General features: G+C 38.4%; 1 protein-coding gene across 1 annotated transcript in view; it reads left to right on the top strand.

Moving 5' to 3' along the window:
* Window positions 1-15,529: 15,529 nt before the first annotated feature.
* The window catches only part of CNTN5 (contactin 5), a 286,998-nt gene continuing 283,911 nt past the window's right edge, over window positions 15,530-18,616 (top strand). The window contains exons 1-2 of the mRNA XM_075720796.1: window positions 15,530-15,533; window positions 16,289-16,507. Coding sequence (XP_075576911.1) covers window positions 15,530-15,533; window positions 16,289-16,507 — 223 coding nt within the window. The remainder of the gene's footprint in view (window positions 15,534-16,288; window positions 16,508-18,616) is intronic.

The raw sequence follows: 18,616 nt of genomic DNA, 5'->3' as shown, positions 1-18,616 counted from the left end.
GGTTGAATGGCTGGGCACAGAGGGTGGTGATCAGCAGCACAAAGTCTAGTTGGAGGCCAGTAACTAGCGCTGTACCCCATGGAATCAATACTGGTTCCAGTCCTGGTTTACATCTACTTTAATGATCTGGATGATGGGGCAGAGTGTACTCCCAGCAAGTTTGCAAATGACACAAAACCAGGAGGAGTGGCTGATAATGCCAGAGTGTTGTGCTGCCACCCAGAGGGACCTCAACAGGCTGGAGAAATGGTCTGACAGGAACCTCAACAAAGGGAAGTGCAAAGTCCTACACTTGGGGAGGGACAACCCCAGGCACCAGTATATGTTGGGGGCCACCCAGCTGGAAAGCAGCTAATATTAATTAATCACCTAATTAAGCTCCTAATATTAACTAATATTACTACCTCCTTCTGCCCTATGTTAAATCACATTACACAAAAGACTGGTGCTTTTGATCTTTGACAGCAAAATATTCTGAGTTTATTCCAGGATTAAGTTTTATTATCTATCTGAATGTTCTTACTGAATTCTCAGAAGACCTGAGAAATGTAGACTTGCAATCAAGGTACCATTACCCTATATGCTGGGGGGCACCGGGCTGGAAAGCAGCTTGGAAGAAAAGGACCCCTCTAAAGGTCCCTTCCAACCCGAAGCATTCTATGATTATACGACCTAGGGGTCCCGGTGGACACCAGGTTGAACATGAGCCAGCAATGGGCCCTCACCACAAAGAAGGCCAATGGTACCCTGGGCTGCACTAGACAAAGCATTGCCATCAGGTCAAGGGAGCTGATCCTTCCCCTCCACTCAGCACTGGTGAGGCCACAGCTGGAGTGCTGTGTCCAGTTCTGGGCTCTCCAGTACGAGAGAGACGTGGACATAGTGGAGAGAAGGGCCTATGAAGGGCCACAAAGGTGATGAAGGGTCTGGGGCATCTCTCCTATGAGGAAAGGCTGAGAGAGCTGGGACTGTTTAGCCTAGAGAAGAGAAGCCTCAGGGGGCATCCCATCAACATCTATAAATGCCTGAAGGGAGGGTGCAAAGAGGACAGAGCCAGACTCTTTCCAGTGGTGCCCAGTGACAGGACCAGAGGCAATGGGCAGAAAGCGAAACACAGGAGGTTCCCTCTGAATATCGGGAAACACTTTTTTACTGTGAGGGTGACCAAGGACAGGTTCCCCAGAGCCTCCCTGCTTGGAGACATTGAAAAGCCTCCTGGACATGGTCCTGGACATGGTCCTGGCAACCAGCTCTAGATGGCCCTGCTGTACCAGGGGAGCCGGACCAGATGACCTCCAGAGCTCCCTTCCAACCTCAACTCTTTTGTGATTCTGTGATTCTGTGATAAACGAGGGAGCTGGGTACAGGTAAACTGCTGGTCAGTACACTCATCTTGCCATGCCCTACCCCTGCTTGTCTCATTCTGTATTGCCTTCCTCTTAAACCCTGGTCCAAACTGTTTTCCTAGGTGAGGGTAACATCTGTTCTGCTGGTGTGTAGGTGCTGCCCATAAAGGCACTGCCTTGTTTTTGTTGATGTACTGATGTCCAGTGTTGACTATGTAGTTTGCATGTGTGTGTTTGTCTGTACTGGGGATAAATGCTCAGGCTTGCTAGTGCCAGTACGTGGTCTCACAGGGCAACAGAAACCTGGCTCCAGGGGACTGGGACAGAGAAATTCCCTGAGTCCCAAACCCGCTATATACCGCAGCACTTTAAGATGAAACTCTGTGTGCTTAAATAATTTTTTGAAAGTGGGACTAAATCATGGACATCTATATTCCTTCAAAAATTTTATGAAATACTTTAAAATGTTATTTTGAGTTTGTAGTTGATTTTTCTGCTCTTACCTGTAGTAATTAATCAAACTTCGAAAGTTATCTCTCTGCATACAAACAGAACCATAAATATTGCCTTAATATTTCATCTTGTCATAACTGAAAAGTCCTTTTTTTCACCTTTATATGGCATCATTTTGCCAAAGTTAAGTCTTTTCAGAGTGTAGCTTCTACAAGTGTTTGATGGAAGCACTATTTAGGACTAGTTTTCTGAAGTTATAAGTAAGATAAACTGATAATTTGATTTTTTGCCCCAAATTTGTAAGATCTATTGCTGAACTTGAAAGTTTAAATCATCATGTTTCTAAAGTTTAGTAAACCACTAGGCAGCTCTTTATTAAACTGCACTCTTTGCTTTGTCTGGGTAACAAAACAGTTGTGTTAGGAATTTATCTCAGTACTCCTATTATTATTTTTAAATAATTCACACATTGTTGGAGATTAGCTATAGAGCTTCTCTTTTTTCCATTTCAAAGGACTGTATGAACAGCTCAAGTCTGTGTCCTTCAAGGAGATGCTAGTCGCAACTGCTGCATCCTTTTGATGGCTTTCCTTTGAATTTGCAAATATTTCTTTGAAGGTGCCAAGCTCACCGCCAGAATAGGCTTATAGTTGGAAATGCACACAAGCAGGCAGCAGATCCTGTGGTTGAAAACAACCAATACCAACACAGAGGAGAATTAAGAAACACCTGAAAAGACTGTGGAATATTAAGGGTTTAGTACAACAAAGTTATTTCCAATTTAGGAAAATAGTCTGCAGACATGTTTGTGTTATGGGTTTACCCTATGCGAATACAAATCCCTATACAGTGCACTGTAATTTATTTCACTGCAAAGACTGGAAGAATTTTGGATGTTTTGAAAGGTTTGTGTATTCACCTATACTAGTACATCTCAGACAAAGAAGACAAGAGACAAGCTTTGGCATGTATCTTTTCATAGAACTGTCGTTTCCATGCAGGAGGACAGTGGAATAGTGTCCATCATAACAAGTTTGGTTTTTTTTTTTAAATGTGCTTTTTATTTTTGGAAACACTTCGGAAGCAACGTAAAATATTACCCCCTTAACAGTCTGTAGACCTATGTGCCTCTTTAAATATTCAAAAATTCTTAAGAAGTGCTTTACCAGTGTATTTGTCCAGAGCACCAGAATGAATTTCACTGTGTGTGTAAGGATTGTTTAATTGTTAGCAATAGCTGTTTACACTGACAATACATCCAGTGATTAATTCATAAGATTCCTAAGGGAAGACTAAGCTACATAAAGGTCACAAAGATGCAAGCCAAGGTGGAGAGTGCACTGTAAAATATTTAGCGAACACTAAAGCAAACCACAGAGAACTAGAGAAGGACCCAAGGGTAGGGAAGAATACATTAACTGCCTCAAAAATAAATAAATGCTTTGAACCAGGACATAGATATTTTAAACAAGATGAAAGACTGTCTGCTTCCACTGGACACATAAACACACATAATTGGTATAATATGTAAGAATGTGTATCACAGGGAACAGAAAAACTTACGTTATCCTACATAACCTTTAATTAACTTTGCAATTTAAAGAAAGCTTTACTTTAGCTGTGAATCATAAATGTCTTCATGGTAATCAAAAGCTTATCCACAAATTTCTATGACAAAGTAAAATCAATCCTTCTCAAAAACTAAATGTTAATTGACAAACTTTTGGTGGATTATTTCATTTTTTTAATTAAGCACTGTTAGAATTTCTTGGTCTTGTACTCATTGCACTGAATGTTAATTTGATCTCTGTTTACTTGCACAGCTTCCAAACCGTGGACATTCCCTTATAATAAAAGGAAATTTTGCAAAATTCTTTAAACAAGTCATACACTGTACAGCTGTTACCTCTCCAAACTAATCTTAATTTGCAGATTACATAAACCTGTCAAATTCCAGTTTTTATGTCTTATTAATACATGATCTCTTCTCAGAAAGCTATATTCATCTTTCATTACTTCAAGAAACCCTTACAACTTTATTGTTCATGGTACTTCCATACTTTGATAAAAATGCCACAGATTCTTTCATCCAAAGATGAAAAGATGTCTACACTTGTTATGATGTATAAAAAGTAATAATATGCTCTTAAAATTATTTCCTGAAGTTTCTCTTAAATAAGTGGTTAATTTCTCTTAACTTTCAGTTTCTTCTGTCCTCATAGGTTTGAAGACAGGGAAACTGTTTGAATAGTGAAGTGTGCTTATGTCTTGAAAACTCTGCCTCGTGACATGAGCCTGAAGCAGTAGCGTCCTTTCTTTTCAGATGAACGTAGTTTTCATTCATACACATACGGCCTAATAACTTTTTTTGTTTTCAGTATTTTGCTAGTAGATCTGCATTTTAATGGTAAAGATCATAGGCTGAACTGTGCTTCTGTTTGTAACATACAAACCGGCTTGGACCCAGCTCCCTGATCCTCAACCCTAGCCTGGCAGGGCTACTCATGGGTGGCCTGAATCCTGTGCCACAGTCCCAAGCCTCTTGTGCCATGTCCCTGTATCAGTCCCTGTCCCTTGCTCTGGCTCTGTGTCCCTTAAAGTAGCCCTGTGCCAACCCACAGCAACTAAACCGCTCCACAGCGCGTCCTTACTGAGGCCTCTGCAGGGCATGAGGCACTCCTCGCTGGGAAGGGAGACTGCTGAGAGCTCTGCTAGGCTTGAGTGGCCCTGTGGTATTCCCGGACCCTGCCCACAGCCCAGAGCCCCATTTCAGCTCAGTCACTGCCCCTGTGACACCATAGGACAGCAGTCTGGGAGCCAGTGCTGCTTCTGCTGGGACATGATCCATGGTTGCCAGGGGACCTGTTTTGCTGACAGGTAAAAGTGCAAGCAAAGAGACATTGTCCTTGCTAGCAAGTTATTGTGTAAAACAGACCAAAGAACTACTGTGTAAAACAGATCAAAGAAGATGTCTGATGAGCACGTGAGAAAATGTGAAGCAATAACAACTCTCACACCAGCTATCCAGGTGGCCTGGATGCACTGACATCAACAAAAAAAGCAAGTTTTCAGGTGTAGTTTTGGGGGAATATGATAAGACATCAAGATGTTTATGGGAAGCTAAGCCCTTGTTTGAAGGACGTAGGAGAAAATGCAAACGTGGCTTTTGAAAGCAACATCTGGTAGTTTTAAGGCAGTACCAGAGCTTGTATATGAGCAGCAGCAGACAAACTGGTATTTTTAAGTTAGTTCAGGATGTGCTTCAAAACCTTTCTGAAAAGTGAGCAACATCCTAGGTTATGGTTTTCTGCCCAAGTACCTATTTGATCTCTTAAAAAAACATGGTTTGTAAACACATTTCCATTGCCAAGAAAATCAGCAGGTAGTTTCCTTCACACACTGCCTCTTAAGAATTTGACTGCTTTAGTTTTCATGATGACATTAATAATTTAATCAAGCATTTTATATTAACAATGTAAATTACAAATTTTTCCTTTGCTGTGGAGTGATCATTATTGTCCACCTAACATTGATATGCATATCATTGCAGGAAGGAAGGGCTATAAACAAGGATTTCTATCCATCTAATTACTTTAATTGATTCGTGCTGAAATAGTTGACCTTTGGTACTTGGTTCTCCCTTCACATTCAGAATTGACAGCTCACTCTGATGATCATCAGCCACGGGGAAAATAAGTTAAGATTTCAATTAGAAGTATGCAGTGTAGGTTAATCTATGGATCTCATATTAGTAACGCTCCCTACTTTCCTGCTAGAGAATACATATCACATTTGAGCTGAAAAATATTGTATGAAAAGTACCTGAAGAAGTAGAACAATAAAGTATATCTAAAAATTGACAGACAAAAACCACTTAGGAGTCGTAGGGCACTTCTTCATATATGCCTACAAATTACACCTAGTAAGTAGCACTACTCCTTCAGGCCAAAGATCACAAGATACGTAGAAGCAGCTAATTTCTACATTCTCCTTCTTGGGTGGCATGAAAGTAGTGATGCCCTCAGCTATCTACACCGTCTGCTCTAAGTGTTATTTTTCAGACAAAGCTGGCCTAAGACTCCTTTTTATTAGACAAACAGGCAGAAAAATTCCACACATTGGTGAACTTTCAGACACATCTGTGGTCTTAAAGAGTGCAAAAACCAGAAGTAATAAATATTGAGCTAGATGGAATGTGCTGAATCATAAAGTTTTGTTGATACTATTTGGAGTTAAATTTTCCTTCAATAAGTTCATGAGAAGAGTTTTCACAGAAGAGTTTTCAAAGAAGAGTTTTATAATTTTTACATCTGAAAAACACTTTTCATTACATGACTTAAGTGAATTGGAAAAAGGTGCAAAGCACTTACTGAATATAATCACTGTGTTTGAAGCCTCTGCTATGGCAGAAACATACCCTAACTAGTTGTAAACTGTATATTATATTAGCATGTTTTGAAAGAGAAAATATTAAGTGTTTTGATTGGAAAATTATGACAACAATCTCAAATAACTTTTCTCAGTTTAAAATTACTTTACTTTGGATGAAGGTTATTCCTTAATTGGAATATATTATTACTTTTTTTTTTTTTTTTTGTTACTGAAGTTATAAGCATTCTGTAGCTGAAAGTGTTTTATTTTAAAGTATATTTTGCTTGATCTGGTGGATTTTATATGTTGGATGCAAATTGAGAATAATTGAGCGTATATTGAGTCATCTATTTGCTGCATTATGAGTATGAAGTGGAAGTAAGATGGAAAATAGCTTGTTTTTTCAGCAGGAAGGGAAACAATGACTAACTCTACAAAAGCATCTTTATATTATTCAAAATAATTCCTCATAAAAATTCATTACATTTAAATTAGCTCTAACAGTATAATATTCCAAAGATGCTGATTCATTTGCTAATAGCAACTGGAAATAATCTTCACTATCTTTCAGTCAATGCTTCAAGTCTTCAAAGAACTTTCCCTTTGTTACTTTAACGGAAAACAAAATATACCCCTAATTATTTTTTTCTTTTCCATATCTGTCCATAGTATTGTATGTTATCAAATTTGCTGCCTTGTATGACCAGATTTCTAAGAGAAAAGCAAATGCTATAAAGTGAGAGGCTATTTTGGATTTTTAAATTAAATTATTGTGTATCTTCCTTGAACACAAGGACTAGAGAACAGGCCTTATGAAGAGCGGCTGAGGGAACTGGGATTGTTTAGCTTAGAGAAGAGGAGGCTGAGGGGAGACCTTATCGCTCTCTACAACTCCCTGAAAGGAGGTTGTAGTGAGGTGGGTGTTGGTCTCTTCTCCCAGGTAGTTAGCTATAGGATGAGAGGAAATGGGCTCAAGCTGTGCCAGGGGAGGTTTAGGTTGGAAATTAGGAGAAATTTCTTCATGGAAAGGGTTGTCAAGCATTGGAAGAGGCTGCCCAGAGAGGTGGTGGAGTCACCATCCCTGGAAGTGTTCAAAAAATGGGTAGATGTGGCACTTTGGGACATGGTTTAGTCTAGTCTACCCTTGATTTGTTTAGTGTGGACTTGGTAGTGTAGGTTAAATGGTTGGACTTAAAGGTCTTTTCCAACCTAAATGATTCTATGATTCTATGATTCTATAACACTGGGCTATGAAAAATTCAACAGAACAATTTGTGGATGGAAGGTTTACTTATTTTGGCCAAAGTCCTGGCAATTTTTTTTTTTCCCCCAAGGAGAGACCATCTTAAATAGATGAATTTTCTCCCTTTGCCATACTACCAAACCTGTGGTGAACAAGGTTGATGAAGACCACCAGCATATTTTCCTTCAGAACTTCCAGCTTCTAAATTTTCCCCTGATGCTTCTTGGGGATCATTTGATCTTCACTCCTCTGCAGAACAACTGGACATTTTGCGCAAAAAAGACACAAATGAAGCTTGACTGATTTATGATGAGAGGACTAAGACAATGGACATCTGAACAAGTTGAAATGTTGACACCTCAGCTACTCACCTTACTTTCCTTTTAAAGCCTGTGGCAAAAAAGAGCCATTTACTGAGCATGTCCATCACATCACATGCCATGTTCTTCTTGTTCTTCACTGCCTGTAAAGTAAACCCCGCCTCACTAGCTCACATGTAGGCATCCAGATTCCAGATGTTTAAAATGAGGTTCCCAGTGAAGGTTTCAGTACTTTTGGTTGTTTTGGTTTGGCTTTGATGATTGTCTACACGTTGTTGCATTGCCTGTTATTTGGAGTAATAATTAGGATATAATAGCATCTTTAAAATGAAATCTCTGACACATAAACTAAACCACTCACAGTGGGAATTGTGCAGAGAAGGATCAGATGCACTGACAAGTTCTCAAGAAAATCTGCTGGCTTCCACTTTTTTCTTTATTTTGTTCTGGTTTTGGTGGGTTTGGGTTTGTTGTTGTTGTTACAGTTAGTCTCATTTCATCAGGAAAACATAATTTATTGACATTTTTCTGTGTTTTAGTAGTAATCCTAGTTCTCAAAAGGAGATGCCTTTAGATGGACACCTTATCAACACAGTTTCATAATATCCTTGCATCTCTCTCTCAGGTTATTGCCAAGCCATGTCATCAAGCAGTATAAAAGGAAACAAATGTGCATGCACAGAACAAGACAGAAAATATATTTCTATTTAAAAAACTGAGGAGCAACAGTGATACAATCCAGTGTACAGAATGAAGGCACATAGTTTCATAAGCTTAGAAAACTGAATACTTCCACTGAAACAATGTAATTAAAAGTTACAATGAAAAAAAAAATGCGTTAGCATTCATAGTGACATTTGATTAAACATGGTAGCTAGCAAAAATATACAAATGATGGTCACATTTGCAAGTATTATAAGATAGACTACCTTTTAATTAGATAGTTGAAAAATGTCAATTAGTTAGTTACTGACCAGGAGTCACAGGGAAAAAAAAAAAAAAGGAATGAGGGAAAACAAAACATCACTCCAAGAGTCAGAATCCTTTACTCTCCACAGATTTCAAACACTACAAAGAAAGTTTTCAAAGAAGTTTTGGGGAAGGATTCAGTGAGTTTGTCTTGTCATTTTTCTCTCTTTGAAGAAAGAATGTATTTTGGTCAAATTACATAGCACTGATGTTGGAGCTATGTTGACATATGTTGTGCCTCTTGAAAAAAATCTGTCAGATAAAATATAACAGGATAGTATTTATGCTTTATATTTGTACCCATGGACTGTAACTAAGAAACATGTATAAGCATATGCCAACCTGTGAGAAAAAATCCCTTTTCTCTCAGAGTCAGCTTATTTCACCCACAGCCCACATGAAATGAAATCAAATTAACCTGACATAGCTATTACAAATTATAGGAATAAACTTAGAATCATAGAATCATGGAATCATAGAATGCTTTGTGTTGGAAGGGACCTTTAGAGGTCACCTAGCCCAACCCCCCTGCAGTGAGCAGGGACAGCTTTAACCAGATCAGGTTGCTCAGAGCCCCGTCCAACCTCACCTTGAATGTTGCCAGGGATGGGGCCTCCACTACCTCTCTGGGCAACCTGTTCCAGTGCTTCACCACCCTCATTGTAAAAAATTTCTTCCTTATATCCAGTCTAAATCTATTCTTCTTTAGTTTAAATCCATTATTCCTTGTCCTGTCACAACAGGCCTTGCTAAAAAGATTGTCCCCATCCTTCCTATAGGCCCCCTTTAAGTACTGAAAGGCCACAATAAGGTCTCCCTGCAGCCTTCTCTTCTCCAGGCTGAACAACCCCAACTCTCTCAGCCTGGCCTCACAGGAGAGGTGCTCCAGCCCTCGGATCATTTTTGTGGCCCTCCTCTGGATCTGCTCCAACAGGTCCATGTCCTTCTTGTGCTGAGGGCCCCAGAGCTGGACGCAGCACTGCAGGTGGGGTCTCACCAGAGCAGAGCAGAGGGGCAGAATCACCTCCCTCGACCTGCTGGCCACGCTGCTTTTGATGCAGCCCAGGATTCGGTTGGCTTTCTGGACTGCAAGTGCACATTGTTGGCTCATGTGCAGCTTTTCATCCACCAGTACCCCCAAGTTCTTCTCCACAGGGCTGCTCTCAATCCCTTCATCCCACAGCCTGTATTGATACCAGGGGTTGCCCCATCCCAGGTGCAGGACCTTGCACTTGGCCTTGTTGAACCTCATGAGGTTCACAGAGGCTCACCTCTCCATCTTGTCCAGGTCCCTCTGGATGACATCTCGTCCTTCTGGCATGTCAACTGCACCACTCAGCTTGGTGTCATCTGCAAACTTGCTGAGGGTGCACCCGATCCCACTGTCTATATCACTGATGAAAATATTAAACAGCACTGGTCCCAGTCCAGACCCCTGAGGGACACCACTTGTCACTGGTCTCCATTTGGACATCGAGCTGTTGACTACTACCCTCTGGATGTGACCATCCAACCAATTCCTTGTCCACTGAACAGTCCACCCATCAAATCCATATCTCTCCAATTTAGAGAGAAGGATGTTGTGGGGGACTGTGTTGAATGCTTTACCGAAGTCCAAATAGATAATAGAAGACATCCGTTGCTTTTTCCCTTGTCCACTGATGCAGTCACTCCTTCATAGAAAGCCACTAGGTTGGTCAGGCAGGACTTGCCCTTGGTGAAGCCGTGCTGGCTGTCTTGAATCACCTCCCTGTCTTCCATGTGCTTGAGCATACCTTCTAGGAGGATCTGTTTCATGATCTTCCCAGGCACAGAGGAACTTCTTTCAAATCATCTTGTAATTCATAGTTTTGCTTTTTCTAAAAGAAAAAAAAATCAGTAATCAGTAGAAGACAGTTTCTTTATTACCTGTGGTGCTGTTTTAAGTTGTTGTGTTGAATCTGACCAAAGAAAGGCTGAAGAGCAGCATGTGCTGGAAATAATAATAGATGTATGAGAAATTTAATGAGCTGACGCAGATTCATTGAAAACTTAACAAAACTAGTTCAATCATAGTTTGCTGTTGGAAATCACAGTTAAGAAAATGTGCACTTGGAATAAAAAAAATATAGTCTATATTAAAACTGTCATACAGTTATTAAAAGGAATATAAATCTGGTAGTTCTAGAACAAAGAAGTATGAAGGCTAATCCAAGCCACTGATGTTATTGTGTCTGGTTTCTAGTTGCTTAGTTTGTTTACTGTTTGTGCCTATATTCCTTACCTGTGTCTGCTTACAGCTGAAAAGCCCTTGGATGTTTCATCCCAAATACTTAAGCTATTTCTAAGAATGAGGTTAGGGAAAATGCAATTTCATTGTGAAGCTCGAGTGCAGTAGAGTTTTGAGAGCTACCCATAGGTGTTTGATGGAATTTCTCAAAGATTTTAAGGGTAGACTGGTAAAGCTAAAAACCACATTAGAGAGTAACATATACTCTCCAGCAGTTTAACTATGTACATAAATAATGGAAAATAAATTTATTCTCCCAAGTATCAGAAGTCTAATCCAAACCAAACTAAAGGAATAATTTTATTGTAAATAGTACTCTAATAAAAATATATTCTAATTAAGCCACTACAACTAGGCAGTTCAGAAGTCTAAATCTCTGGAGGAAAATGTTCAGATTAGGAAGCAGGTTTTGTTTTCAGGTAAGCATGATTTCTGCTCTAGTTGTCAGTAATGATCACAGGCTACAGGCTTTCAGTAAATAAAACAAGAAACATTTGCTTATGTATAATTTATTAACCATTTCCAGTTGTGTCTTACAAGAGAAACATTACTCAGCTACAGCATCCCCATGAGCATGACAGAGCAACCAGAGTCAGGGTGAAATTTCACATTGATCACTAATCCCAGCCAAACAAAACAATTATACCATGAAAGGTCAGAAACCAGCTTGCATAATACTGCCATTACTACAGGACCTTCTCACCATGTAGGGGGGACTTTCGTATCCTTTCCTTCTCTTTCTTCCCATGGTACCAATGGTTCCCATTCATGCCATCTGAGATCATGTTGATTCTTTTGTTCTTTCAAACCCTGGATTTACCACTGTGGAACAAGTGTTCCCCATTCAACTAGATAACAAAGAATTTTGAATTATTTTTTTCTTTTTAAGTGGGAAAAGAATTACAGTCATCTTGACTTGATGAGGCAGCACATAACAAGTTCATTTCACCAAGCTGCCTACACATAATATTTCAGCAAAAAGAAGTTGTCAAAACTATTTCAGGGTTGTTGAATCTTATTTACTGGAGTAGCTTATTGCATTATGTATGCAAAGAAACAGGAGAGTCATAGCCTAAAAATGAGAAATATTACATTAGCAAAAACTGCACTTTGATTCAGACTTCTGCAGAAAGGAAGGCTGCATACAACTGGAGATTTCAGTAGGGCTTCTATTTACCTTTGTCTGGCAATGTGATATGTTGGCAAAACTTAGGCTGCCTGGAGCAAGTCTCGCTATGGTACTTTCTTCTTTTTCCAGTCCCACTTACTACTTAGCCCTCCATGTTTTTCTGGCTCCTGCACCTCCTCAAACCTCCTTCTCCTCCAGATGCATTCCTCTGCCTAGAAGCTGTTTCAGACTTTCACCCTAACGACATAAAGTCTGATCCCAAACTAATTAGGTCAGGAGTACTTGTTAGCTTGAGCTTACGAGGAACTGTAGTATGCCTCATCTCATAAGTTGGCATGGCCTTCCAATTAAAAAGAGTAAAAAGTATTTCATCGTACAATTTTGAAAGGTTTAATGGTTATTTTGCTCTCCCGTGTGTGTATAATCTGCAGTTTGGCCTGGTGGTAAATGAACTAAGAGTAATAGAGGATACATTTTTTGATGTGTTTGTTTATAACTTTATATATGCATACTACTTTTTGTTTCTCTTGTGTGCCTGGGCAGTAGGGAGGAAGGCTGCTTATTTGTCTTAACTTGTTTGCTGGGTGATAGATCTGGCAGAACCCAGTAGAAGAATGTTTCTCTCATGTGAGCAATATCATCTGAGAGCATTTTACGGAAGCAGGTGGAGATGGCAGAGAATGAGAGACATAGCAAGGAGGACAGCTAAGTGACAGACCTTCTAGAGGAGCAGGGACCTGGCTGCATTTTGTTCTCAGCATGTCATTGAACTGAAAAGTTTAATATTGAAAACAAAAAGGAAGAATTATAATGTAGTATGTTTCTGTAGAAACATGCAGAGTTATGTGCTTGCTCCACTCACTTTTCAAGCTCATAATACAGGACAATAGGAACATAGGAGCTATATTAAATGGTCTATCTAAGAATCAGGATTATTAGCACTAGTATTTAACTTCTGATTGCTAATCTCCATTTCTTTGCAAAAGAAGCAATATACAGCTCAGACTCAGCTTGCACAGGAAGCCTTTCTGTCTACTCATCAAGGAAGGCTCTTTCATAGTTTTCCCAATGAAATGACATAATAAGTATTTGAGTCTTCTCAAGCTAGAATAGGTGGTATACTCAGGAACATCATCTAAGGACCTATACTCTGTTGTCAACAAATGGACTACATAGTTTAAAAAGTCTTCAGACATTAGAGTTTTGCTACTAATACATGTATGGCATATAGTACATTTAACAGCCTAATAGTACCATATTTCAGTCACACAAAGTATTTATCATTTGCTGAAAAAGTACTGACATAAAGTTTTCCCGAATCCACGTCCTTTGCCATAGGGCAAATAACATAGAGCTAAAATACCACACTGAAAATAGAAAAGTGCATGTATCTGCAGAAAATACTCAAGGAACAGTACATTCATTATATATGTGATTGCAATCATGTTTCCTTTGGAAATCTTATTGAGGTTTGTTATGCTGTGTTGTAAGGTTTGGACCAAAGGCAGGTCTGCATTTTTTTTATTATAAAGTATAATTCCTTCCAGTATGTATTTCTTCTATGTCTGCGTGCACACTGGAGGAATGTCTTCCCAACAGCAATCACCACTGTTTCCACTTTTTCTTTTTTTTTTTAAAAGCTGTAGAAATGGATCCTATAAAACAGAGTATGTATCACTGTTAGAATTATATAATAGTTTACTTATGTATAAAAATATACACAGGAATAGTTTTATGATGCCCCACTTTTTAATTTAGCATTTTCTTTCCCCTTCCTTGACCATATCATGTAGATTACAGATCATTTGTTCACCTTGGGTTGGGATCAGAAGGATATGTGTGTATTTAAAAGACAGAGAGATGTGGTGCCTTTTCAAAGCAAGAGTGCTTTGCATGGTGCCTTGCATCCTTGTTACCAGCTACAGTCTGGCCACATCCCAGCTCCATGCATCCCAATCTGCCCGTTTCCAGATTTCTTGCAGCATTTCCAAGGAGGGTATCAGCACCCCTGGGGATATCAGAGGATCTGAGCTGTGAGGATATGAGGAGCTCCACAGTGCCCAACGCCCACTTAAAGTACAACTAATTAGCTATCCTGCCACCAGAACTGCTATGTTCACCACCGAGCATTTCCATCCTCTGATGTAGACTGTGTTAGAGAGAGTTTTTTCCCTTTCCTTTGTGTCCATATTCCCCAGGGAACATCTTCCTTCTCTGCTCACAAGGAAGATGTCCATTCTGCATTAAGCATTTAATGTGATAAGTTTAAATATGGACATTTCTACTGCAGCTCATTTATCTGAAATCATTTATATTTGTAAGATCAAAAATATTTCTGTTCAAAAGATAAATTAGCAATTGGTGAGACCAAAATAAGTAAAAAATACAAAAATTTCTTCCAGAAACCTCAATGGCCTTGAGATTCTGACCTCAGGGAAATCTGAATGAAAATAAGTTATTTTCATGGGGATAGATCTTAATACTAAATTTTAAAGATTTCTTTCAGTATTCCCCAGGAATTGGAAAGATTTTACTTTATTTTCCCCCTATGGAAAAATTTTGCTTTAAAAGAACTAAAATACATCAATATTGGAAAATGTTGAAGGAATGTATTGAAAGACAATCAAAGATAGTTTTGTGAAATTACTTTTATATTCCAATGATAGTATTTCAAAAGGTCCTATAAGATATATTTTCATACAACATTTTAACTTATCATGATGATGTTCTATTTTCCCTCTCTTCATGGGCCAGGAAAGATGATAGTATGTATATGATATACAAAACAGCATGATGCACATTATAGATGGTTTCTGAGACCAGGATGAAAAACAAATTAAAGCAGAATTCTCCTTATTTGTGCCTTTCCTATCTGATTTGCCAAAATTTGTATTTAAATCCAAATTTTAAATGAGATATGGCATCATCGAATAAACTGTATATTTAGAGTTTGCATAGATGAAAATGGTGATTTTAAAATACTGGTCATCTGCTTTTGCCAAATTCCAACTTCTTCTAAAAGGTAGAAGAGGTGCATTTTTAACATCTGTTCAGAGACAATAAATACTATACTGAAATGATCTTTTCCTAAACCTGAAAGACACTTAAGCATTCACTGTCACAATCTTCATACAGTAAAATCCATATTTCTCTAATTGTTTAAAACCATTTGAAATATAAAATAGTCCAAACTCTATTTATGCTTAAAATATTTGTCCAAAAGCTCTCCAGCAAGACCATGACCTAATATTTTAAAAAGATCTTTTTTCAGTTGAGTGTGCTGCTATTCAAAGCCTTTGAACACTCAGAGGTTTTCATTGTTCTTATTATGCCAATGTGAAGAATGTCCAATTTATAAATATTTATCATCAGTGGAGATGACAGAACAATGATCTTTTTTCTGCCAGCCAGTTCCACTGTCCCCAAAAAATGCGTTCCTTCACAGACACTCGATATGCAGTCTGACTTCCTTTGCTCATCTATATCAATGTATTTTTAAATGTTCTTGTCATCTCCTTTGCAGCTCCTGAGTGATATTTTTAATCTATTATAATAATATAGTGTATTTATTTCTCTTATATTTGGCATTATGCAGGGACCAAAAACTTAGGCATTTTTTATTTGTAGACACTAAAATTTTAAGTACAGTCAGAAAAATAAAAAAAGGAAGTTGCAGAGACAGAAAAGGAGGAAACTTTTTGTGCATGTTTTTGGGAGAGATATTTGTGGATATATGGGCTCTTCGGCTTTTTAGCTAGCCCACTTGATTTGCAGAGTAGTGTTGAAATGAGGAGCATATTTAGCTTCAACCAGTGTTTCTGCACTGCATATACAAAGTAATGTAAGGCTGTGAAGGAAAGAAGGTGGCTTGGCAGACACTCTTCTACTGTGACTTAGGGTCATAGAAATAGAATTTAAAATATTGAAAACTTGCATTACCATAGGTAAGAAATCTAATAACCACCTGAATTTTATATTGTGTTGAAACTTCAGGGGAATTTTCTGTCTTAGACCTCTATGCTGCTACCCAGTTCTGTCTAGAAGCCAAGTCCCTCGTAGAGTCTGGGGTGTCTCTGATTCTCCTTTTACAGATAAAACATTTCTACTTTTCTACTGCATAACTAAACATTCTTTTGAAAATTAATAGATTTTATCTTTATTCAGTGTTCACTTCTTGGTTTTTTTCAGACTATTCAGAAGCTGTTCCTGGTCTCCCCACTTCCTATGCTGCTATCCTAAGAATCAAATCTGGTAGTTCATCTTTAGCCTCATTTAATTCAAAGAACAGACCACGATTAAGCAGTCCTTCATTAGGAAGTGTATCTTCACCAGGCTGGAGAGGAGCTGCACAACATTATCACTCCCCAACAAACCTCTACCACTTTTCAGAGGCCTTCAAACATGATGGTAAGTCTAGTTTCCCTCTCTGAATCTTTGAAACATTTTTCAAAAGCCGTACATTTTTATCAGCTTCCTGCAGTATTTCTCAGACATAATTTTGAATTTTATTAAACATCACAAAGTATAAATGGGTCTCTTTCGCTTTAGATTCTTCAGATTAGCCTTAAAGTCACCAGTTAAAAAATTATTTCTCAAAGATTCCCATGCAGAAGAGTTTTATACAGTTTTTGCTACATGAAAATAACAAACTAGTGGTTTGAAATTCCATTACAGCACAATTTCATCTACTCAACTAATGTCTGTATATTTTAAAAGCAAAGCAGTAAAATGTCAGTCCCTCTTTTATATATATTTTTTCTTTTTGGTATTTTTCTAATTTAACCATGAATGATAGTAATGTAAATTAAACATGAAGAGTAAATGTTATAAAACTACTTTTTCTCTGAATTACCTACTCTGTACAGTCAACTCTGTCATGCATGCACACATGCATGCATGGATAGACATACCGGTTTGATATGATGTTATTTACCTTTAAATGCAATAATTCATAGTAACAATACACATTTCCCCATATTTGGTTACATTTAAAGGAGCCATATTTCTGATACCATTTCTTTAGTGATAATGTTTATCCAAATTGTGTTCAAAGAAAGATAGAAAAAAACCAGAAAGAAAGAAAAGGAGGAAGAAAGGAGAGGGAGGGAGGAAGAGGTTAGAGGATATTTAAACATAATCGTCTAAGGAAGTAACAGAGGAAAGAATCATGATTCAACAACATTCATGCAGCGTAATGACTGTGATTACAGGATTACTGCTCCTCTCAGTAAAGTCTTTTTTTTTTTCCCTGGGAAAATACCTTGCATATATTGAAAGCTAATGGTGTATGCATTTGATTTGTGAACAGAAATGGCTTATATACAAGCATAAATATGTTCCCTGAATTAAGGTTGATCTAGAACACAAAGAATTTGAATCACGCAAACAGGTAAATTCTGTTTGATAGCATTTCTGGATCTGGGGCAGGTTTCTATATTTGTCCTTCTTCTGCAATACTCTTTGTAAGCGGTGACTAGACTAAACTCAGTTATTGCCCATGAACCAGGCACCAATAACTCCTCCCAGGCAACCTGATATGTGCAGGTGAAAATCAAAGTTCAGGATTAGAACCAGAGTGTATTATCCTGGTCTTCAACAGCATGAATGTCTAGAGACTGAAGAAAAAAATGGTAGCTGCAAGGCAAAATAATACAGACTTTATGAATAATATAATACAAGCTGGAACGATAAAGCATCTTCTCCCTGATTGACCCTGATTTTTCCACCATGTTTTCTTGGAAAGAAACCAGCTGGCAAAAAGACAGCTTACTGTGTTTAGATTTGATGTGAAGTTTGATCGTTATGCTTAAACCCTTACTTTGAGAGGGCTGAAAAAATTTTATGCCTGTCTCATTCTAAGAAAATGAAATATAGGATGGGGATCCTCAGCATAAACATTCCACCACCTAAATCCTTGGCATTTCCAGGAGGTAATCAGCTGAAATCATACCTGATATAGGTCAGTAATCATGAGTCTTCTCAAAACATAGGGGCCACATTCCAACTCTGCAACTGAGCTTTTTCTATTTTGCAGCAGGAAGTGAAGAACCACTGAGTGCAGACAAAATTTAAAAAGGGCTGTAAATGATAAGCAGAGCACTTGACTCAGAAGAGAGAGACTTCAACTCTTTCTTCCAAGGTCTGCATAAAACAGTCCTAGGAGAGTTATTCCACTACTTACAGGTCTTTGTACATTCAGATGTGTAGACAGTTGCAGAAACGGGTAAATCCAACGCACCTGAGTAATATTTTAAAATGAAAAATTAAAAATTAAAAGTAATACTTTAAAATTATCTGAAGCACCTGCATGGCACAAGTGCAGATATGAAACAGGACTTAGAAAAGACAAGCATACTTCTGGCATGGCAGGATTCAGGTCTCTGTGGCAGGAGAACAGGTAGGATATTCTGCATCATCCAAGAGGGCAAGAACACACCTGCTATGGCAGCTGAATGCAAGTTATTTTCTAACTCTCTCTCAGTTCTGTTATAACTTTATGTTTGAGATAATATCTTT

Source organism: Pelecanus crispus, chromosome 1 (assembly GCF_030463565.1).
Source record: "Pelecanus crispus isolate bPelCri1 chromosome 1, bPelCri1.pri, whole genome shotgun sequence".
In the NCBI taxonomy this organism is placed as follows: Eukaryota; Metazoa; Chordata; class Aves; order Pelecaniformes; family Pelecanidae; genus Pelecanus; species Pelecanus crispus.
The sequence above is the reverse complement of the archived record's forward strand: the minus strand, read 5'-3'. Positions and strand labels throughout refer to the sequence as shown.